Here is a 17,877-nt window from a genome sequence, read left to right on the forward strand (position 1 = left end):
TAATATATATTACTTGTGTACAAATTTAATTCCCCTTACAAATGAAAAGCAACGTGAATATAAAGACCTACATAATTTGGCTTAAGATAATTCTGCAGTGTAAGTTCAAAGTTCGTATAAAACGTCATGATACCGTATACAGTCCATTACGATTGTACAACAACAGACTTGATTAAAGACCAGGTAAAATAGCTGTTGTGGGACGAAACAGATTCTATTGTAAATTTTCACAGTCTTAGATCAGCTTAACAAGAAGATGAAAACTAGCAATTCAAATATTTAAGGTAAGCACACATAACCGCTAAACATGTTTGACACTGTTAATCATAATGTCTTACTGTATAAACTTATGTCATTTGGAAAACGTAAAAATAATGATGATTGGTATAAATAGTACTTGAGCAACAAATAACAGTGTGTTGGTTGGAAAGGGGAATTATCTAAACCATAAAAAAGTGTCTATTGGTGTAACCCCAAGGTTTTATACTTGGGCCTTTGTTTTTTGTTTAAATTTTTTATTCTTTTTGTAAATGGTAATCTATCGTGTCTTTAATATTGTCATTCAATTATAAATGCAAACGACACCTCTACTGATGAATTTGACAAATCTTTACAAATTCTCAAGGAATTTAACTGAAGATTTACTTAATTCTATAACCTAGATGAATAAATATAAATTAACTAAAAACTCAATATATTCTTAAAACAAGCCAACAATTGGCAAAGGTTTAATAATATTTGTATTAGAGTCAATGCTCTTGAATTAGAAAATGTTACCTCAGCCAAATTATTGGGTGTTGACATAGATGCATGTTTAACTTTGACGTCACGTCTCAAGTCACGTCTTAATATACCTTTAAAGAAAATAAGACTTAGGCCATTAATGCCAAATGAAGCTTTACTTAAAGTTTGTAACAGTATGATACTTCCACATTTTAACTATTGTTGTACTGTATAATGCAACACAAAATACTGAAAACTAAATGTAATATTGACGTAATTTTTAAGTTACAATAGGCAGCTGCTCGCATTATACTTAATATCAGAAATATTATGACTCCATCACAAAACTTTTCTGTACTAGATGGATGCCAATACCTGACTATTTAGTATTCAGAAAGGTTTTTTTTTTTAGTTTTTAAAGTACTTCACAATTCAACACACACACATATATTAAAGTATCAGTCCACATAAAATTCTTAAACTGCCAACAATATAGTGATTCATGGTGTAGAAAACCCAAACAAACAATGCTTTTTTTACACTACGACAATTATTTCTTTATTCAGATCTACACTTTTTAGAAAATCATACATTCATCTCCCACTGAAATCAACAAAATCAAACAAAATCAAGAGCGATAACTCTTGCAGTGTCTTTTTTATCTCAAAATGTGCAACAACCAAATGAAAAACTAAGACTGTATATGTGATCAGTAACTGTTTCTAAATAAAAATTAAAACTAATTTTGGTGGGTTTTTGACATGCATGAATTATGTCATGTCTGATTTGTATAAAGACAGCATTTAATTATGTACATGAAATTAGTTCTAGAAGAACAAGACAGAGTGTTAATAATTTGTTATTTACTCCAAGATCTCGTACTGAATATTATAGACGTTCGCTGATAATGTCTAGATCTGGTACCAGTCTATGGAACAATTCACCTGGAATCGTCAGAAATATTTAGAGGAGTATTTTTTCTACATAAAGTTATTGATGTCAATTTATATGTTTAAATAAAAACCCTTGAACTTGTTTTTATTGTATTTGTATGATGTATATATGTATTATAATGCAGGACCATTACGTGAACTCGTTTAAGGTACTTATAGAGATTTCCATTAAATTGACGGGCGTACTGATATTGATCGTCTGTTTTGTTGTGTGGAATGACTACAATTACAGTAGAAACTAAGCTCAAACTAAGGCTTAACTCATTTCGATTTCATTGAAATTATAATCAAAATTAATGTAATGCCTCTACAAACTGTGCGTTTTATTTATAAACTGGAAATCGAGTTCTAATAGCATACGTACCGTTCGTACGATTACGGAAGAAAGTTTAGTTTAGTTTCAGTATAAATTTATTATATTTGAAAATAAACAAATTTGGATTAGACACGAGTTATTCCAACTCACATGGTCTTCTCCATGCATAGAATAAAATACATTAAATTGTTGAACAAATAACGACAAGTATAATGTACAGAAATTAATAATTTAACCTGTTACAACAGTAGGTCCAAGTCACAAAAAGGAACAAAATATTCACAAAAAAAATAAGAAAAAATGCCAAATGGTATTTAATAAGAAATACGTATCGCTGGGGTTATGGAAGAAACTATAAAATGTTATTGTCATCCATTATTTGTTGGCTTTATTTAATTTTCATATAGTGTTTTTTTTAATATTCTTCCATTTTATTATATAACCAGAATGAAAATGTATTTTGAAATTTTAAAATGTAAATTGTTATTTCTTCGTAAATTATTTGCAAAAGCCTACACATCATTTAAATATTATTATAAAAGCAATGTGTGGAATCATATACATTGTATACAAGTACAGAATGTTAGTTTTTCAGACGTGGCAGGTGGGGTCTAGGAGTGGACAAGAGCGTCAACACAGCATCCAGTCGCTAGGAAATACTTTGTCTTAGTTCTTCGGTCAGGTATTCAGGCTGAGTTCCACCACCAACACCAGTTGGTACTACTGGCCACTAATATCGACCATAATAGGCCTGCATTGGTATTCAAGGTAGCTAACAAAATCCATCAACAATTTCTCTTTCAGTTACAGATGTTTAATAGACGTTGACTAACGCTTATTCATCTGCACTAATCATAAATAATTTCTCCCGCCCTTCACGGTTCTGTTAGGGCGATTGTCGTTGAGTTACGTTCGTTTACGGCGAGTTACTGTCAAATTAATGGAAATCTCTTTTATGTGTTTATCCTGTTTAAATAAAGGCTATTATTATTATTATTATTATTATTATTATTAAGGCTTAACGTGTTCTGAAGTAAAACGTATGTTCTTAACCTTAACATTGAATTTCATTGGAACATGCTTATGGGTAAAAATGTTTCGAAGAGACGACAAATATGATATTTAGGATTCTGTCTAGAATCATTGTTTAACGCATTTTCACAGTGATATGGGTTGATAATTTTATTGTTGCTAAATACCTGAGATATGATTGATATTGAATTCTTTGTTCATATTGAAATGACAAAGGTTGTAAATTTATAATCAAAATTTCTTTTCTAGTTTGTAGGTAACCAAAGTACATCCTGAGGCCATTTGTTGGGGTTTTGACTTGATATATCTACTTCAGATCGAGGTCGGAATGGTGGAATTGAAAAGGGTTGAAACCCTTTGTCTTTCATGAATGATCTTATGGTGTCTCCAGTAGTGCGATTGACATGCCATGCCCATTCCATAATGATACCCGCTATATGAATGTTTTTGAAAAACTTAGTCCCTCCTTGCAAGACTCTATGTTCGTGTCCTTCTACGTCAAGCTTAATAAAAACTTTTTTAAAGCGATGCATTTTTGGAAGGTCCAGTAAATCATCCAATGTCATTGATTGTTGTTCAATTGTATTATTACTAAAAGAGGACTTTTTATATTTAGACACCATTTTATTGTAAATGCCGTCTGATTCAACGAAAGTAGTTCCGAAATCGTCATTTTTGGCGCTGTATCGCACGTGCCTTTTTCCACGACTGTCTGATACAATATTATGTATAATAGTAATTTTCTTTGTGATGTTTAAATATTGTATCGAGGCGCATAAGTGTACAATATTCGATTTTGCACCATCAATCGCTATCGAGTCTCGACCAATCAAGGCAGCGGCTATACTGTGTTGTCCAATATTAGTTCCGATATCGATAAGGTTCAATCTGCTGTCCTTCTGTAACTCAAAAAGTATTCGATTTATCGTTCCTACTTCAAACGCACCCGTTCTATTGATAATTGAAGATATCCCATCACTTAGAGCGTGGGTAAATATTTTTGCTTTCCCAGCATTCGATACAAAGTTAAGAAGTGGAAAATCAGTTCTATTGAGATATACCTCGTAAGGTTTGCAAAATTTTGCAAGTTTCCAATTTTCATTTTGGTACGTGAATACATGTGGCAAAGTTTCAGATTGCTTCGTTATCCTTTTCTTATGGGAATTCGTCGATATTTGTTTATAATTAGAATCATGATTGATCGATCGAACATAAATCTCTGTACCATCGTTCAAAATTGATTCATTATCTGCTAAGATCGACCCCTGCCACAATTTAACACACACACATACAACACATATACATCCCAAAGTTTTTGTTACATCTCTGCATTTCATTTTTAAAACAATCCTCTGAAAGAGATTAAAAGAATAACACAAAATTGTATCCATCATACAATTCACAATGTAAAACGTGGTTTACGTTTCCGTAATTTCAAATCTCTTCTTGCCTTTCACATCTTCTTTACCTCTGCTTGTATATGGTATGATAATAAGTTTTATATCATAAACTTATCTTTATAAATTATTAGATTAAACAGGAGGAATATAACTGGTTTTATTTTTGCACAAATAGTTTGTTTCGTCAATTTTAATTTTCATTCTTTGGTGAAAGCTTTCCTTGAACGCTTGAATATAATTGTGGATCGACGTCTCATATCCTATGGCATGGTACTTAAAAGAGCTTGCACATATACTTTGTTACATGTGCATGCATGTGTAATGTAACATATGATTTAATGCTAATCTTTGGAGTTATAAAGCTTCTAACACTTCACAATTTGAGATTTGAAGACAACAAAGGATACAACTTTTTACACTACATTTTGTTTATCCAATATAATGATTACAAATTTAGATAGGGATTAATTTCCTAAAATAAAATTACTGACGTAGGGAAAGGCCTGAGATTTTTAATTTACCATAGTTTTTTTTTAATTAATAAATGGCACTTACCAATGAAGATCTGAAAACGAATATTTTAAACCATTAAAATATCAATGATTTCTGTTCAAGTCAATATAAAATCTTGGAACTTCATGTCATCAAAAACAATGGAATATTACATGTATCTGTAATTATGAAGCATAAGGCACCGATCCAGGCCTTGTAATTAAAAAAATGTATATTCCAGCAGTCTAGGATGTATGCACAGTTCCTACCAAAAATACATGTTTGCGTACCTTCAGTTTTAAGATCAGTAACATAGTCCTTAAAATATTTATAGCCCACGAAAATTCGTTAATCCGTCTGAAATGCAAATAAGCGCCCTAATTACTTATGTCTGACCATACCTATTTCTTTATCAATACTTACACTTCAAATTTTTATCTAACAATATAAAATCGTGTCCATTTATTATCACTATGTAGTAGTGATTTCGATTTTTCTACAGTAGTGACCCCTATTGAGAACTTTAACCTACTACATTTCAGTCACGATAAATGTGAAGGGTTCTTTTTTGAAGATTACATATAGTTTCATTCAATGATTTAATGGTTGTGCAATCGCGTTAGGTCTCAGTCTTGTATTCTTTGCCCCATAGGCTTCAATAGTATACCTTAAATTTTCATGATTTTTTTAAGAAATACACAAGGAGTTTCCATCTAACTTTTAACCATGTTTTTCAATCAGGGAAATGTCAAAAATAATTTTTAGGTCCATTTTAGAAAAAAAGGCACAAACTTTGGTACACCAGGACAGGTCAAACTAAAAATAGACTTTTTCTACTTTCACTTTTACCTTGAGTTCATAAAATAAACCCCTTTTCTGAAGCATTATTTTTCATGAAAGTACTGCTTTTCCTCAAAAACAAGTTTATTGTGTCATAGCGTGATATTTACACTGTACTTCTGATGAAAAATGATAGCCATTTGCCAAGAAACAAAAACAGGAAAAAGGCAAAAAGGAAGCGCACTACATTTTTAGCCTCCATGTTTTGACGTATACCTGCTCATGAATATGTAATACAAGACTGATATCATTACATACACACCATGCATTGTTGATTGACATAGTGAAAAATCAATGCAAGTTTCTTGTTTTGTTGTGTCATTTATGCCAAGGGGTAAAATAAAATAATTACCTCTATGACAAATTCATAACAGCAATACAATGTGCATTTCCACCAATTTTGTGTCAATCTTAATCCAGGGTTATCTGTCAGTGGTAGAGTGGGTTGATAATAGTGTATTTATCAATAGACCATTTTCGAAATCTTATCCGTATACATTGTGATCCATTAGTGATATGTCACGCTGATACAAACTGGAATACATTTGTAATGACCTGTATAGGTACATGCATTATTCCGAGCAACAAAAAGTAGACAACAACCAATATATTGCCGAGGTGAAAATGGGGGGGAATAAAATACTTTGGCATAATATATATATATGTATACTATATATTTCTGGAAAGAAAATCAGAAGCCCCATTCAGTTTAAAATAATGCAGTATGGGCCTTATAGCACTTGGTAATGGAACATGAAGTTCTGTTCATGCACAAATAGTTCGTTACATATAGAAAATTCGCTGATTTTTTTATAACACGAAACCTTATCGCCTTGTACCCTCACGCTTTTGAGTACGTTTCAGTCAAAATGCTTTTACAAAATCACTTACAGTCCTTACACACAACAAAATAAGGGTATTCACAATGCATTTCTCTCCCAAAAGTATTTAAAAAATATTTTCAATATTTGTATAGGAGAGCGGTTGTCGGAATGTTCGAATATTTCTTTACTACATGTATCTATCGTCAGTCGATATCAATGAAAAATTACCAGAATAAGTCTTTTCATCATTGTATCTGTCCCTGGATTAACGACTAAGTCTATGTTTTATAAATGTAATATAAAAGATCGACTTATACTCCTCATTTTCTAATAAATATTGGTTTCAATACTATAGTCTTACATAACCAGAGAATAATTATCGAAAATATTAATAAATAATGGATATTTGACGTGCCCTAAAATCCCTCGGCATTTCTAATTGTAAGGTCTCTTGTCTTTGTAGCTCTGTCATGGTATTATACACATGTACAATACTGGTGTCACTCTACAGCGTCATAATGTCAATGTTGTAATAGGTACATCATGATTTGTTCAACCTATTAAATATTTTCAGTGGTCATGTATTATTGCATGTCTTTTTGGCTAAAAAAAATGCTTAAAACTTTTTAATTAATATTTTAAAACGACTCTCTAATTCTTTGGGATTCTGGTGTATAAAAGTTTGAACGCGTTTTGTATAAGGAAAATGTATTTCGTTTGTTTTAGTTGTGCGTAATTTATTTATTTTCCTGCCCACGTCCTTAAAAGCTTTATTCAAAAGAGTTAATAAAGATAATTATTTAGAAATTTATTTTTCCCCAGACTTGAAACATTTAAACATGCCAATTTTCAAAAAAATAATATTTAGATATATCACATTTAAATGAACAGAGATGTTTTATATAATCTGTAAATAAGATAAAGAATGTTTCATAACCTCTCAATTTTAGTGTTCTTCCCGGCCAATTCTATTCACTTCTGATAAAGGTCGTAAGTTTGGCCTTTCTTAGTTTTATAAGTATGAGAACGGGGCTTTAGTCAAGACTATGCATGAGAGAAAATAATTATAGAAATGCACAATTTCTGATGTACAGATGTAAATGTATACAGATAAGAACTAAAATTGTGGTTATGTATACATAAAATTCCTTCATAAAAATACTTTGAAAGCGAAGTGTTCTAGGAAGTTAGCTTGTGAATTAATTCGATTAATTCTGGAATTCTTATTTACCTTCAATGCAGGTAGCATTTTTAATGGTGCCATGCGTTTGCGCCAATTTTTGAAATATTAACGACTTCATTTGCGCCAAAGACTTATCATTATACCACATACTAATTAAAATCCCAACTCAAAAACACTATACATCAAAACGTTTTTACTCCATAAAAAAAGACGGTGCGCCTAGATACATATACGTAGTTGTTGGTAAAAATTCTTTATTCGTGATAAAAAACGATTCCAAATACAGCGAAGAAGTTTTCAAAATATTAAAATTGTTTATCGACAACATATTTTTCCAGTGTGGTGGCCTCGTTTTCCAACGAACTATCGGCATTCCAGTGGAAATAACGTGTGCTCTTCTACTCGCTGACCTATTCCTTCACTTTTATGAGGCTGACTTAATAACTGATCTTATCCAAAGGAAGAAACATCGTATAGCCAGATAAAAAGTCAAGGCCAAGGTAGATGAAAGAGGAATGGAAAAATCTAACTCGTTGAATAAATCAGTTTTCATGGTTCAGATCGATAAACCGTAGTGGTTCATGATGACGATCATAAAATTTTGTAGTGATGACTTCAATCTTGTAGCAACATAACCCTGTTCCAGAAGCCTATTTGTTAGAGTTCTAGCGCGATACAAAAAGTCTGCGTAGTTTTGGCAAGCTCTGGCATAACGTATGAGCTGTGATATGAACACTCCATACGCAGGAGCCGAAGGGATGTTGCCACAGATGAAAGGAAAGTTGACAATTCTGAATAAAAAGTCATCACGTTTGTCGTAAAGTTTGGTCAATAGTTTTCCTTTACCATAGATTTCTAAGTGTAGGTCAAGATATGAGGCTGACTTCATAGTATCTGTAGTATCCTTTTATCTCAAGTTCCTTTGGGTAGATGCGATGTATCAAATCCCCGACATTGGGATTGTTTAAAGATAATATGTAATCTATATAGCGGAAACTGAGATTAATAAATACATTTTTTTAAATTCAATTTCAGATTAGGAGCTTACTTTCCAGACTACATAATTGTTATTTAAATACTGTATAATTTTTCTATAAAAAACATATACGTGATAATTTAAAAAAAAATAAATTGCAGGAGTGTAATGTTTTTGATCCGTTTTTCCGTCCGTTCGTCAGTCATAAATTCTTGTCCCCCAGGTAGAGCCTCCATTTGTTAAAGATTGGATGGTCAGCGATGATTTAGGTTTGTTGCCTGGTCAGTGCTGATTAAGGTTTGTTGCTTGGTCAGCGCTGATTTAGGTTTGTTGTCTGGGCAGCGCTGATTTAGGTTTGTCGCTTGGTCAGCGCAGATTAAGGCTTGTTGCCTGGATAGCTCCTCCATTTTGACCGATGTCCTTTCGTTAGTCGTGAAAATCTTGGATGGGATTAAGTATGGTCAAGAGGGCCACCTTTATTGGGACCGGGACATATGATGAGTCTAGTTTACTAATTTAAGAAGGCGGTGATTAAAACGCTCCCACCAAACAGGAAGATTTTAATTTTTTTTAAATGAATGTTTAACCCAGGAATTGAAACTCCTTGATATTAATAAAGAAATGGAAATGATAACCAAAGCAAATTATACTATAAAGTACTGGAATGTTTTGCAATAATACATTTTTACAACACATGGTATTTTCAATGTATAGTGATTGTTGAAGTCCTATTTTTTTTTCGTTTTGTTTTATGTATCTGTGAATGGCCATTCCTTATTTAACGGAAGGGGCTTGGACGATGATCTATTTTCTCAAAGTTAACGGTTAAAGTATTCATTTTCAAAGTGCGCATACATCGAATCAAATTATTTTTTTATTTCCGTTTATGTACTAGCATAATGTTTGGATCAAATGTAGTTAAAGGTACAAAAAAAAAATTCAGAAAGGTCTGAGCAAAATATTTATCTAAAAAGTCCTCGACACAACCCCCACCACCCCACCACCCATCAAATAGTCGTCCCCTAGTTTTTTTTCAGTGAACTAACATTTATGTGACATGACACTGTATAATACATTCTCCTCTTTTAAGTCAATTTGGTAATTTAAAATGCACGTGGCTTTTTAACTACAGGTGGTGATTAAATTTCTTCGAGTTTTCTACAGATTTAATGGGAGAAACCCATTCCCTTCAGTCTATTCTCGTTTTAAATTATTTCTTCTCTGTGGTAAAATTAATATTTTATCATGCACACTACAGCTCGCATGATGAAAATTTTAATTTTACCATCTCGAGTGGAGAAATAACTTAAACTACTCATAACTGAAGGAGAGTCTGTATTTCCAAATGAAATGTTTAGACAAATTGGATGAAGTAAAATGGCGGGAAACCTGTCTCAGATATTTATTACCCCTGGTGGTTAAAAAGCCACGTGCACTATTATTAACCTTTACAATTTATTGCAAATAAACTGCTACTTCACTGGTAACCAAAGAACATCTTGTGGCCATTTATTTGGGTCTCGATCTGAAAAAATACCAATTTGATTTTGAGGTTTGGAACGAGGGATTTCATACGGTTTAAATTTGAATGTCTGCATTAAGGAAATTATCAAATTTGCTGTTTAGCGAATTTTGTGCTACGCCCAGTCCATAATTTTACCGGATATATGTACTGTCTTTAAGAATTTCATTCCTCCTTGTAATACTCTGTGATCATGTCCTTCTACATCAAGCTTAATAAATACTTTTTTAAAACGATCCATTTTTGGCAAGCATAACATATCATCCAAAGAAACTGCATCTTCCTCAACTGTTTTATTACTGAAGAATCCTTTTTTGAATGATGACAACATTTTTTTCCCAAATACCGTCTGTCACCACATATGTATTTCCAAAATGGTCGTTATTTGGGCTATAACGCACTTGTCTTTTTTGATGTGTGTCAGAAATGTTGTAGACCATTGTGATCTTATCACTGAAATTTGAATATTGTACAGTTGCACATACATATTCGATGTTTCTGGTCGATTTTCGTTGAGTTACGTTCGTTTACAGCGAGTTCCTGTCAAATTAATGGGAATCTCTTTGATGTGTTTATCCTGTTTAAATAAAGGCTATTTTTATTATTATTATTATTATTATTATTAAGGCTTAGTGTGTTCTGAAGTAGAACGTATGTTCTTAACCTTAACATTGAAATTCATTGGAACATGCTTATGGGTAAAAATGTTTCGAAGAGACGACAAATATGATATTTAGGATTCTGTCTAGAATCATTGTTTAACGCATTTTCACAGTGATATGGGTTGATAATTTTATTGTTGCTAAATACCTGAGATATGATTGATATTGAATTCTTTGTTCATATTGAAATGACAAAGGTTGTAAATTTATAATCAAAATTTCTTTTCTAGTTTGTAGGTAACCAAAGTACATCCTGAGGCCATTTGTTGGGGTTTTGACTTGATATATCTACTTCAGATCGAGGTCGGAATGGTGGAATTGAAAAGGGTTGAAACCCTTTGTCTTTCATGAATGATCTTATGGTGTCTCCAGTAGTGCGATTAACATGCCATGCCCATTCCATAATGATACCCGCTATATGAATGTTTTTGAAAAACTTAGTCCCTCCTTGCAAGACTCTATGTTCGTGTCCTTCTACGTCAAGCTTAATAAAAACTTTTTTAAAGCGATGCATTTTTGGAAGGTCCAGTAAATCATCCAATGTCATTGATTGTTGTTCAATTGTATTATTACTAAAAGAGGACTTCTTATATTTAGACACCATTTTATTGTAAATGCCGTCTGATTCAACGAAAGTAGTTCCGAAATCGTCATTTTTGGCGCTGTATCGCACGTGCCTTTTTCCACGACTGTCTGATACAATATTATGTATAATAGTAATTTTCTTTGTGATGTTTAAATATTGTATCGAGGCGCATAAGTGTACAATATTCAATTTTGCACCATCAATCGCTATCGAGTCTCGACCAATCAAGGCAGCGGCTATACTATGTTGTCCAATATTAGTTCCGATATCGATAAGGTTCAATCTGCTGTCCTTCTGTAATTCGAAAAGTATTCGATTTATCGTTCCTACTTCAAAAGCACCCGTTCTATTGATAATTGAAGATATCCCATCACTTAGAGCGTGGGTAAATATTTTTGCTTTCCCAGCATTCGATACAAAGTTAAGCAGTGGAAAATCAGTTCTATTGAGATATACCTTGTAAGGTTTGCAAAATTTTGCAAGTTTCCAATTTTCATTTTGGTACGTGAATACATGTGGCAAAGTTTCAGATTGCTTCGTTATCCTTTTCTTATGGGAATTCGTCGATATTTGTTTATAATTAGAATCATGATTGATCGATCGAACATAAATGTCCATACCATCGTTCAAAATTGATTCATTATCTGCTAAGATCGGCCACTGCCACAATTTAACACACACACATACAACACATATGCATCCCACAGTTTTTATTACATCTCTGCATTTCAATTTCAAAACCATCCTCTGAACGAGATTAAAAGAATAACACAAAATTGCATCCATCATACAATTCACAATGTAAATCGTGGTTTACGCTTCTGTAATTTCAAATCTCCTCTTGCCTTTAACATCTTCTTTATCTCTGATTGCATATGGTATGACAATAAGTTTTACCTCATAAACCTATCTTTATAAATTATTAGATTAAACAGGAGACTATAACTGTTTTTTTTTTGCACAAATAGTTTGTTTCGTCAATTCTTTTGTGATACCTTTCCATGAATGCTTGACTATAAATGTGGATCGACGCCTCATATTCTATGGTATGGTACTTAAAAGAACTTGCACATATACTTTGTTACTTGTGTATGCATGTGCAAAGTAATATATGATATAATGCTAATCATTAGAGTTATAAAACTTCTAACACTTCACAATTTGAGATTTGAAGACGACCAAGGATAAAACTTTTCACTACATGTATTTCATCCAACATAATGATTGCAAATTTAGATAGGGATTAATTCCCTAAAACATAAGTACTGAAGGTGGGCAAGGCCGGAAATTTTTAATTGCACCGAGCCAGCCATTGGAATTAAAAAAAATGTATATTCCTGCAATGTATGATTTATGCACAGTTCCTAAAAAATTTATACATGTCTGCCAACCGTCAGTTTAAGATCAATAACATTGTCCTTAAAATATTTATAGCCCACGAAAATTCGTTAATCCGTCTCAAATGCAAATAATCGCCCTAATTACTTAAGTCTGACCATATCTATTTCTTTATCAATACTTACATTTCGAATTTTTATCTAACAATATAAAATCATGTCCATTTATTATCACTATATAGTATTGATTTTGATTTTTCTACATTAGTCCCCCTATTGTGAACTTTAACCTACTACATTTCAGTCACGATAACTTTAAAGGGGTCTTTTTTGAAGATTACATATAAATTCATTCAATGATTTAATGGTAGTGCAATCGCATTACATACACACCATACATTGAAAATTGTCATAGTGAAAATCATTGCAAGTTTTTTGTTTTGTTGTTTCGTTCATTCCAATGAAAATAACACAATTACCCCTATGACAAATGCATGACAGCAATACAATGTGCGTGTCCACCAATTTTGTGACAATCTTAATGCAGGGTTATCTGTCAGTGGTAGAGTGGGTTGATAATAGTGTATTTATCAATAAACCAATTTCTTTATCTTATCCGTATACAATGTGATCTGTTAGTGATATGTCACCCTGATACATACTGGAATACATTTGTAATGACCTCTACATGTATAGGTACATGCACTATTCAGAGCAAAAAAAAGAAAAAAAACCCAATATATTGCCGAGGTGAAAATGGGGGGAATAAAGTACTTTGGCATAATACATATATGTATACTATATATTTCTGGAAAGAAAATCAGAGGCCCCATTCAGTTTAAAATAATGCAGTATTGGCCTTATAGCACTTGGTAATGGAACATGAAGTTCTGTTCATGCACAAATAGTTCGTTACATATAGAAAATTCGCTGATTTTTTTATAACACGAAACCTTTTCGCCTTGTACCCTCACGCTTTTGAGTACGTTTAAGTCAAAATGCTTTTACAAAATCACTTACAGTGTTTACACACAACAAAATAAGGGTATTCACAATGCATTTCTCTCCCAAAAGTATTTAAAAAAATATTTTGAACATTTGTATAGGAGAGCGGTTGTCGGAATGTTCGAATATTTCTTTACCTACATGTATCTATCGTCAGTCGATATCAATGAAAAAGGTAACACATAAAACTTAAGATAAGGGAAACAATACGTCACACAAAAAATTAAACCACTAGCAACATTTTATTAAACATTTATTTACTGAATCAGTAAACATGATCTTTGAATTTTATGCTCAGAAATTGCATTATCAGATAGAAAAATACAGTTCTTAGGACATTCTTACCAGAATAAGTCTTTTCATCATTGTATCTGTCCCAGGGTTATCTACCAAGTCTATATTTTATATATGTAATATAAAAGATCGACTTATACTCCTCATTGTCTGATAAATATTGAGCATCCTTTTAACAAATTGGTTTTAATACTGTTGTCTTGCATAACCAGAGAATAATTATCAAAACTATTAATGAATAATTGATATTTGACGTGCCCTAAAATCCCTCGGCACTTCTAATTGTAAGGTATCTAGTCTTTGTAGCTCTGTTATGGTACTATACACATATACAATACTGGTGTCACTCTACATCATACTGTCATTGTTGTAATAGGTACATCATGATTTGTTCAACCTATTAAATGTTTTCAGTGGTCATATATTATTGCATGTCTTTTTGGCTATATACAAAAATGCTTAAAACTTTTTAATTAATATTTTAATTCTTTGAGATTCTGGTGTATAAAAGTTTTAATGCGTTTTGTATGAGGAAAATGTATTTCTTTTGTTTTAATTGTGCGTAATTTATTTATGTTCCTGCCCACGTCCTTAAAAGCTTTATTCAAAAGAATTAATAAAGATAATTATTTAGAAATTTTTTTCCCGCAGACTTAAAATATTAAAAGATGCCAATTTTCAAAAAATAATATTTATATATATCACATTTAAATGAACAGAGATGTTTTATATAATCTGTAAATAAGATAAAGGATTTTTCATAACCTCTCAACTTTAGTGTTCTTCCCGGCCAATTCTATTCACTTCCGATAAAGGTCGTAAGTTTGGCCTTTCTTAGTTTTATCACGTTTCATTTGTAAATTATTTGTATTAAGTCCCTTTTCATCTTTTGCAGCTATTTTTTACTTATGTATTAATCACTTTGTAATAACTCTCTCTGAAATTACTTAAATCGTATGGATGTATTGATGCATATTAAAAAGATTGGCATTATCATCCAGTTATTCGAAATATAATTCCTTCACTCAAATTGTTTCCAAGTGCCTCTTTTATTAACTAATATGCTATATTCACAAGTTTAAATAGCCGTATACTTTATTCCCTTTTTGCAGAATGCTTACGTTATTTCTTTAATTGGTGGAATTTGCATTCCTGTTTAAATTTACGGATTTTCAAATAAATTTGCCCATTCGAAAAATATAAGTATGAGAACGGGGCTTTAGACAAGACTATGCATGAGAGAACATTATTATAGAAATGCACAATTACTGATGTACAGATGTAAATGTATACAGATAAGAACTAAAATTGTGGTTATGTATACATAAAATTCCTTCATAAAAATACTTTGAAAGCGAAGTGTTCTAGGAAGTTAGCTTGTGAATTAATTCGATTAATTCTGGAATTCTTATTTACCTTCAATGCAGGTAGCATTTTTAATGGCGCCATGCGTTTGCGCCAATTTTTGAAATGTTAACGACTTCATTTTCACCAAAGACTTATCATTATACCCCATACTAATTAAAATTCCAACTCAAAAACACTATACATCAAAACGTTTTTACTCCACAAAAAAAGACGGTGCGCCTAGATACATATACGTAGTTGTTGGTAAAAATTCTTTATTCTTGATAAAAAATGATTCCAAATACAGCGAAGATGTTTTCAAAATATTAAAATTGTTTATCGACAACATATTTTTCCAGTGTGGTGGCCTCGTTTTCCAACGAACTATCGGCATTCCAGTGGAAATAACGTGTGCTCTTCTACTCGCTGACCTATTCCTTCACACTTTTATGAGGCTGACTTAATAACTGATCTTATCCAAAGGAAGAAACATCGTATAGCCAGATAATTTGATCTCAGTTTCCGCTATACAGATGACGTGATATCGTTAAACAATCATAGTGTCGCAAATTTTATACATCGCATTATTCCCAAAGAACTTGAGAAATATGATACTACAGATATTGTGGCGACAGCTTCTGAATCATATCTTGACCTGCACTTAGAGATCGATGGGAAAGGAAAACTAGCGAGGCAACTATAAGACAAACGCGATTACATTTCATTCCGTATTGTCAATTTTCCTTTCATCTAAGGCAACATACGTTATGCCAGAGCTTGCCATAATTATGCAAACTTTTTGTACCGCGCTAGACTTCTTATAATAAGGCTTCTGGAACAGGGTTATGTTGCTACAAGATTGAAGTAATCACTACAAAAGTTTTATGATTGTCATCATGAACCATTACGGTTTATCGATCTGAACCATGAGAACCGATTTATTCAACGAGTCAGGTTTTTCCATTCCTCTTTCATCTACCTTGGCCTTGACTTTTTAAAAGCAGCTCGGTGGGTGTTTTTAGAATAGCAGGGGACGCTTACCCTACTAGTGCACCTGGTCCATATTCCTATTTTTAGTGGATTGCTCATTTACTTTTGTTGCTTAGTATGGATTATGTTGGTTTTTTTACGTTCTGTGTGTCGGTTTTCCATGCCTGGTATTTTACTTGGATTGCATTCTTTTGATTCCCGCTAGAATCTTGGTTCCTTTGATTATTCTTTCGTTTGGGATATTTTCCAGGTATATTTAACCGTTAGTTAAAGGAAGATAACTGAAGTTTTAACGATTTGTACTTATACAAAACTGTAAGCATTGGGTGTAGTGTCAAGATCTGAGACAAATAGAGGGAATATACGGCCTCACGTATAAATTGTTAAATGTTTTGCAAAATGATAAGAAATCGTATTTATGACGATTTAAGGGTGACAATGCTTTAAATGCAGTTTCAATCGGAACAGTCATGTTCAAAATTAGGATTGGTTTTAAATATTCAAAACAGGGATATAGGTTACAGACCACCAATTCAACCAATGAGCATTTGGAACGTACGCAAAAATAGTCCTACGCAGAAATTACCCCTGTTCCTCTTAGTGCTGTGAAAAAAGTTCTCATCTTATTTTAAAAATTTAAAGAGTTTCTGAAAGGAAAAACATTTCTGTACATTTTATAGGTGCATTTTGCTTCTTGTGATGTGAAGCCTAATCTCCATAATGAATTTTAAATATACCCCTATCTTGTGAAAACACTGGGATTTCCCATGCTATTTATAGACCCTTCACTTCCGGTGACCAGTACTGCACTGCAAGTCTGCTAACCCCACATGCCATTCTGAGGATTGTGAGCTGACATATGTAGAATCATGCTGATATATAGTCATCTGCAGGTTAAAGTTAAGGTAAAGTCCAGAGAAGCCATTGAATATTGTGAAATTAGCATAGAAGCCTATGGGAAGTTGAATTAGTGGTTTTTAGCCTTAAGTTGAAGCCATGGCAAAATGAAAAGTTTCTTGAAATAGCTTTAAACTACTTGAAGATCTTGTTAACTTTGCCATGAGAGGAATACACTACAAACATCCTTCAAAATATGCATTTTTTTAAGTTATAGGTCCAAATTATGGAAAATTGGTCTTTTTGGCTGATTTTTATGTCCTATCTTGTAAAAAGTGTAGAAAATTTAGTAAAAATATCAAATATTAAACTTTGAGGGCTATATTTACCTAAATATGGTAGTAATAAGCACTTGAAATCAAGTTTTGTGTAGATTTGAGCAAAAATTAGGTTAGAAATGAGGAAAAACTCACTTTCATTACTGCGGTTAAGGCCATATAAGCATTCCCCTATGGCAACATGGAAAATCCATTATTGAGCACTTTTTTTGCTTTAGGT

At 32.4% G+C, this 17,877-nt stretch overlaps 2 protein-coding genes across 9 annotated transcripts; both read right to left on the reverse strand.

The window, feature by feature from the left end:
• Positions 1 to 2,819: 2,819 nt before the first annotated feature.
• LOC148603659 (uncharacterized) lies at positions 2,820 to 6,264 on the reverse strand. Of its 5 annotated transcripts, none has more exons than XR_015916747.1 (2): positions 4,980 to 5,195; positions 2,820 to 2,958 (listed from the first exon to the last, which is right to left on the reverse strand). XR_015916747.1 is itself a non-coding variant. In XM_088553219.1 (2 exons), exon 2 carries the CDS (start codon positions 4,359 to 4,361, stop codon positions 3,270 to 3,272), a length of 1,092 nt encoding a protein of 363 aa, XP_088409345.1. In that variant the 5' UTR covers positions 4,362 to 4,376; positions 6,109 to 6,235; the 3' UTR covers positions 3,148 to 3,269. The 5 variants fall into 5 exon arrangements, 3 of the variants coding, with proteins under 3 accessions (XP_088409345.1, XP_088409343.1, XP_088409346.1); XR_015916746.1 differs by lacking the exon at positions 4,980 to 5,195 and adding an exon at positions 6,109 to 6,264 and having other exon boundaries at positions 2,822 to 2,958; XM_088553219.1 differs by lacking the exons at positions 2,820 to 2,958; positions 4,980 to 5,195 and adding exons at positions 3,148 to 4,376; positions 6,109 to 6,235.
• Positions 6,265 to 8,045: 1,781 nt separating this feature from the next.
• On the reverse strand, positions 8,046 to 14,296 carry LOC148603660 (uncharacterized). Of its 4 annotated transcripts, none has more exons than XR_015916745.1 (2): positions 13,033 to 13,311; positions 8,046 to 10,838 (listed from the first exon to the last, which is right to left on the reverse strand). XR_015916745.1 is itself a non-coding variant. In XM_088553214.1 (2 exons), the coding sequence occupies exons 1-2, from the start codon at positions 14,215 to 14,217 to the stop codon at positions 11,150 to 11,152; spliced, it is 1,128 nt and encodes a 375-aa protein (XP_088409340.1). In that variant the 5' UTR covers positions 14,218 to 14,296; the 3' UTR covers positions 11,028 to 11,149. The 4 variants fall into 4 exon arrangements, 3 of the variants coding, with proteins under 3 accessions (XP_088409340.1, XP_088409342.1, XP_088409341.1); XM_088553214.1 differs by lacking the exons at positions 8,046 to 10,838; positions 13,033 to 13,311 and adding exons at positions 11,028 to 12,256; positions 14,197 to 14,296; XM_088553216.1 differs by lacking the exons at positions 8,046 to 10,838; positions 13,033 to 13,311 and adding exons at positions 11,028 to 12,256; positions 13,326 to 13,434.
• Between the last annotated feature and the right edge of the window lie 3,581 nt (positions 14,297 to 17,877).

Source organism: Perna viridis, chromosome 11 (genome assembly GCF_037379345.1).
Source record: "Perna viridis isolate PV_CMFRI_1.1 ecotype Kerala chromosome 11, ASM3737934v1, whole genome shotgun sequence".
Classification (NCBI taxonomy): domain Eukaryota; kingdom Metazoa; phylum Mollusca; class Bivalvia; order Mytilida; family Mytilidae; genus Perna; species Perna viridis.

What these genes read in the sequence shown, in the direction of transcription:
- LOC148603659 (XM_088553217.1), bottom strand. Translation starts at nt 5,230, where the DNA reads ATGTTACTGATCTTAAAACTGAAG. An exon ending in TACTGATCTTAAAACTGAAG is followed by an intron (nt 4,377 to 5,206) that starts GTACGCAAACAT and finishes AATCTCTTTCAG; the next exon opens with AGGATTGTTTTAAAAATGAA.
- LOC148603660 (XM_088553214.1), bottom strand. Translation starts at nt 14,217, where the DNA reads ATGATGAAAAGACTTATTCTG. An exon ending in TGATGAAAAGACTTATTCTG is followed by an intron (nt 12,257 to 14,196) that starts GTAAGAATGTCC and finishes AATCTCGTTCAG; the next exon opens with AGGATGGTTTTGAAATTGAA.